We start from the raw sequence: 6,045 nt of genomic DNA on the forward strand, positions 1-6,045 counted from the left end.
ATATACCGGTCGGGCTCTACTTACAATACAACATTAAGCCTTATACCCAGTCAGTTTTGAGACGGTCTGTGCAATCCCAAATCAGTGACTGCATTGGACTGATAATGGCTAATTGAATTTTTTTACATTATTGATCAACTTTAGTTCACCTTTGAAAGAATACTTTTTACATTTAAGTTTGTGAACATATTGATTTTTCTATTGCTCTTCATCTACATCAGTACATTTTTTTATATCAGAGTTATCAATTTCTTCTGAAACAAATGTCTCGTTTTTTAAGACTACAGTCATGAAAACCTACCAGTTCTTGTGTCTCAGAACGAAAGAATGAATTAACACCGATGATGAAGGGGGTGGGAGTGCTCAGGACCTCTAGTAGTTTTCCAGGCAAAATGGGAACATAGGTAAAACTGAGGAAAAACAACAAGAATAGGTTTATCACACAATCCACTCTCAGCCTGTTGACAGCTTTACACAAGCACTAACTTCAAACACATCGGGGACTTGGAAGAATGAAATCCCACCTATATTTGAGTGGGAACATGATGGCCAGAAGACCTCGGCATGCGTCGGTTAATCTCTGGTAGCTGCTGGACAGGAACAAGATCTTGTGTTCTGTCAGAGCAGCACAGAACAGATACAGCACGTTGACTATACCTGAGGAGAAAACAAAGCACAACAACTACATCAAGGGGTAAACCAAGATTTCATAAAGGAACGGTCCAAAATTGATCAAATGATCTAACTGCTTGCAGACTATGAGGCAACATATTTAATCTTTTGCCATTTTTTATTTTTATAATCTAATAAACAATTAGTGGTTATGCAAATTAGTTTTTATTTCATAAATACACAAAATCAAGTGATGTTTGTCAAACTCACTAAGTGCTACTATTCAAACAAATTTTTAAACTATGAAAAGTAATTGTTTCTTCTGAATATTTTCTGATATATTAGTAGGAAAACATAATCTGATGTCTCAGTCAGACTGAGCCTTAATTTGAATTACAAAAGCACAAAAAAAATTTAATTCACATTACTTCTTTGGAAAGTGTCATTCCATGATGGAGAGCCTACTGCCCGCCAGCTGAGATGGCAACATTTGAAAGATATGCACGATCTTTCAGCACTAAAGTCTTTTAGTATGTGTTGAGAATGATTCTCAGCTACTACCACATCACACTTTAGTCAGTTTTACAGATATTAAGCCGAGTTAAAACCATTTCAGGTCTCTCTTGTAAATGAGTCCTCGAGGCTCAATGGGATTTGCTGCTGCTTATCCTGCTGCTATCTGATGTTCACTCTTTGTAGCACTTTGAGATTCACTGTGAATGTAAAGTGCATTATAAATAAAAGTTATTATTATTATTATTATTTACCTGTCTAAATAAAGGTTGAATGAATTTCTGAGCTGGCTAAAATGGATAAGCTCTTGTAAACATCTCACGTTTAAAGCGAATGTGTCGTGAAATACGTAGCGCTTGAATTCAGGATTCCCAGCATTTCATAGAAACAAAACTCCGAGCTTCCCCTGAGTAAGTCTTGAAATTCCAGGAGATATTTCAGTCACACGAAATGCTCAGAACTGAACGTCGTAGGTGGCGGGCAGAGTCACATTTAGAGATGACAGGAAGTATATTGTAGCCTACGGTACGTGTGTACAATCATTCCTAATAATTAATTATATTGTTTAACTAAACGGCCAGCAGAGGCAGTCAGTAAGGATACTTGTACACTGTAGAGGCAGAACATGGACTCATTGATACTAAAATACTATCATTGATACATGAACACGTTAAAAGCTCAGAAGGATCAGATTTTAATTAGCCGAGTCCAAATTCCCTGAGATTTCAGTCATTTTCCAGGTTTTCCCTGATTTTGAGGTGCTGCGAACCCTGGAACTATGAGCTGTGAATAACAAAGTTCAAGCTCAATAATCCAAGTAGAAAAAAAATCCAAGATCCTCTGGACAGTTTATTTTTTGTTGAAATGTTTTGTCTTTCATCCAAAAGACTTCATCAGTCCAAGTTGTCACAACAAACTCAGTCTTAAAAGCATCTTCACATGGTGGGTCAAAACCAGTTTGATGATGCTACGATGGTTTCTGGAGTCCACCCTCTCCCCTGCCGACTCTTTTAGCCAAAACTAGCCTCTTGACTCCCTCCCAAAAGAGTCAGTGGGGGAGAGGGTGGGCTCCAGAAACCATCTTAGCACCATCAAACTGGTTGACCCACTATGTGAAGGTGCATTTAAGTCTAAGTTTGTTGTGGCTCCTCGGACTGATGAAGTCTTTGGATGCAAGAAGAACCGTTTCAACAAAAAGAAACAGTCCAGAGGACCTGACTTAACTTTGTTGGATATGTGCTGTGAATTTGTCTCATCTACTACGACACACAATTTTACCTCAATATCTGTCAAACTGATTGAGTTTTACCAGCTTTGGAGTTGTCTAAAGTTAATTAGCTGTGGTAGCCATCTTGAACTAGAGTGACTAAATAAATGAGTTGTGGATGTACTCTGTAAGTTTCATTAAAATGCGTCTAGTGGTTCACGAGATATTTTGGTAAGACATACAGTATGTGCAAGAACATTATTGTTCCACTTAAGGCAGTAAGTAGTACTTGAGATGGACTTCTGAATCGTTCATACCCAGCTGCCTGAATAGCTGAGCCACACTGCAGCCGCTGACAGGAAGGGAGTCGTTGATGGGAGTCTGAATGACTTGCCGGTCTCCAGCGCCTAACGTGATAGTTCTCTGTAGATTAAATGAGAGGATAGAAGAGAAAATAGAGGGATTAAAAAGGGGTTGACAAAACCACAAAACAATTGTGTTTTAAAAAAAATCTGGGTGGTTTAATCACAGTTGAGCGTGCCCAGAAAGCAGCGTGGATCAGAGGCAGAGAAATGGAGAATCCAAGGAGCTTAGCAGGAAGATGACAAATAAAATCCAAGCCATTCCAGCTGATAAGGATGTGAATGAGGCCACAAAGGACTCCATGCCAACGACCTTACTGCAAACGCCAGTAACGCCTGAACAAAGTGCCGTTATGAGCAATCGAAATCTCAAAGACGAGGCAGCTGGCATGCGTCGAGAACTTTCCACTGCAGCTGAACTTGGAAAGGACCAACTGATACGATCAATTTAACCAAACCTGTAAGATGAGTAGTGAGTTACCTTTAAGATCAATAGAGTTCGTAACAAAAGAGACTGACTGTGGGGTGTTTTTCCACAAGGATATCCAGAGGAGAGTGCAGTTGTATTGGAAACATTTACAAACAAAACAAAACAAAAAAATCGGATAAAAACATGAAAGTACATCAAAGTTCATACTCAATAATCCAGGTAAGAAACTCAACAAAGTTCAGTCAGGTCCTCTGGACGGTTTCTTTTTGTTGAAACGTTTCGTCTTTCATCCAAAAGACTTCATCAGTCTGAGGAGACACAACTAACTCAGTCCCATAAGTAGACATGGCCAAAGTGGTTCAAAGCATCAAAGTTCATGCTCAGTAATCCTACTGGGCATGAACTTTGATGCTTTGAACCACTTTGGCCATGGCTGCCTCAGATGAATCGCAGGGGAGAGGGCGGACTCCAGAAACCATCTTATCACCATCAAACTGATTGACCCACAATGCGAGTGTGCTACTTATGGAACTGAGTTTGTTGCGGCTCCTCGGACTGATGAAGTCTTCTGGATGAAGGACGAAACGTTAAAAAAAGAAACCGTCCACAGGACCTGACTTAACTTTGTTGGATGAGACTGAGATCAAGTCAGCAGATCCGAGGATGTGATGTATGTTATACTCGAAGAGTTGTGGGCTCACTACCTGTTTAAAACAAACAGAATCCAAAAAAGTTCTGTGTGAAGCCAGTCACGTCTGTTGAGGCTTTCAAGGAAACGCTGCAGCCTTATCTCATGCACTTATTACTGACGATGAGCCGCAGACTAGCAATGCAATACTGTGATCCAACATCTGATCATCTGAACACGTAAAATATAAAGAACGAGTGAGACGTGTCAAGGGGCAGACAGGCCTGACGAGTGAGTGTTTATAAACTCATCTGCGTGTACTTTCACATGGCTGACAGGTGACTAGGCGGCCGTTAGTTTAAGCAAAAGCAAAAAAGCCAGCCAACATGTTCCTACATGACCTCAGAGCTTATTATTCAACAAGCCTGTGTGAAGTAGTAAAAAAATCATTGAACCAAACATGCAATTTATTTAGCTTATTTTATTTTAGGTGATAGTGTTTCTGTTTCTTCTGTTGCAGAGTGTTTTTATTGGCCCTCATATTTAGATTAAGCTATTATGGTAATCGGAGGCCTCATGTACAGAGGGTCTAAATGCACAAAGTGGCACGCGCCCCTTTCCATACAAAAGTTCAGATGTATCGATAATGAAATGTGTGTGGAAACGTCTGCAGCTCCATGTCAACTTTATAGTTGATGTACTCACATTTCTACAGGTTTTAGTCTACTGGCAATGATTAAGAGTGCATGCTGGGACAGTGTGAATAATGGGAAAAAATTACTGGTCACACTTGAGGTGTATACAGTCGTCCCTCGCTATATCGCTGTTCACTTCTTGTGGCTTCACTGTATCGCAGGTATTTTAAACCTGTTCTTTTATATTGTGTGTTCTGTACATTCATCTCATTGTCATCATCTTCATCGCCAAAGTGTTTAAGAACATATGAAGTGTTTATGAGTTTGGGAAGGGTTTATAAAGCTGTAAACGTATATAAATAATAAAGTAAATATAAAGTCGCTACTTGGAAGATTTTCACCTACCGTGGTGGTCTCTGGAACGTAACCCCCATGATAGGTGAAGGATCACTGTACTGTAACGTGAGATTTCCATCTAGGGCCATCTCAAATACAACTAGTGAGATTTCAATAGTGAATATTTTCCAAGATTTGGTATTTTTTTGGGCAGGAACTGAACAGGGAATGCAAACAAACCTAGATTTTGGTGCAACACATTCAATTGGGTAGGAGGTACACAGTCCATAAGAACAGAGGTAGTTTTTAATTTCATTATGTCTGAGGCAGCGCCGAGTGACGGATCCTGGCGAGCGGAGGCAACCAGGTGCAATGGCGGAGCCAGGGGGTGGCCAATGGTGGCCTTGGCCCCATAGATTAATCTTCAGCTACACCAATAATTGAGGAAACTATTGTTTTAATCAATATAAAAACTAGAAAACATAGTTTCCTCAAAATATAGGGGTGGTCGATTTACATATATATGGTGAGGGCTATGTTGGATTTTGACATGGCAACCTAATTTTTGAAAGGAACCTTTCTTAAATAAAAAACTGTAGTATGCTTTTTTATAACTGTTTATTGTTGTTGCTGTTGTCCATTGTTGTCATCATTCTTTGTTGAAATCAGGTCTCTCTTGTAAATGAGTCCTCGAGGCTCAATGGGATTTACCTGTATAAATAAAGGTTGATTGATTCTTACACTTAGATGCAGCCACACACCAAAATGGAAGTTAAATTATCAAGTCCACAACATGCACGGACAGACGAATGGTCGATATTTCCAATTCTCCCTTGTCTACGATTCAAAAACATTTAAATGTCAAATTGACTGAATGCAAACCACCCAAGTGTCTGTACATGAAGCCCCCAGTTCTTTTGAACTACACTGATGTAAGAGTGGATGATGACATTTGAACTTGTTACTTGCAGCACTTTGATTTATTTTCCTTTTGAGATCATATGCTGGTTTTAAAGAATCAAACTTGTGATCAGTTTTCAATTTATTATGCTAGATGTTAAAATCAGTTGTTGGTCACAGACTGAAAGCATCAAGATTAGTTCTCCAACAAGAGATGTGAATTAATTGATTCAAGGAAAGGGGTGGCAAAAAGGAAGCTGAGAAAGCTGATTGGTACTGGGAGGATGGGTAATGAAGTCAGGTTGCCATACCAAACTCTCCTCTCTTTCGTCATGGCTCGGCTACTCACACACACACAAACACACACACACACAAACACACACACACACACACACACACACACACACACACACACACACACA

At 39.7% G+C, this 6,045-nt stretch overlaps 1 protein-coding gene across 1 annotated transcript in view; it reads right to left on the reverse strand.

Annotated features, from left to right (window-relative positions):
* Positions 1-221: 221 nt before the first annotated feature.
* Positions 222-6,045, reverse strand: part of LOC119428564 (myotubularin-related protein 5-like) — a 39,331-nt gene continuing 33,507 nt past the window's right edge. Inside the window, exons 7-9 of the mRNA XM_037696247.1 lie at positions 2,650-2,755; positions 525-657; positions 222-410 (exon numbers count right to left, since the gene is read on the reverse strand). Coding sequence (XP_037552175.1) covers positions 245-410; positions 525-657; positions 2,650-2,755 — 405 coding nt within the window. The 3' untranslated portion in view covers positions 222-244. The remainder of the gene's footprint in view (positions 411-524; positions 658-2,649; positions 2,756-6,045) is intronic.

Source organism: Nematolebias whitei, chromosome 22 (genome assembly GCF_014905685.2).
Source record: "Nematolebias whitei isolate Nwh7 chromosome 22, NemWhi1, whole genome shotgun sequence".
Taxonomy (NCBI): Eukaryota; Metazoa; Chordata; class Actinopteri; order Cyprinodontiformes; family Rivulidae; genus Nematolebias; species Nematolebias whitei.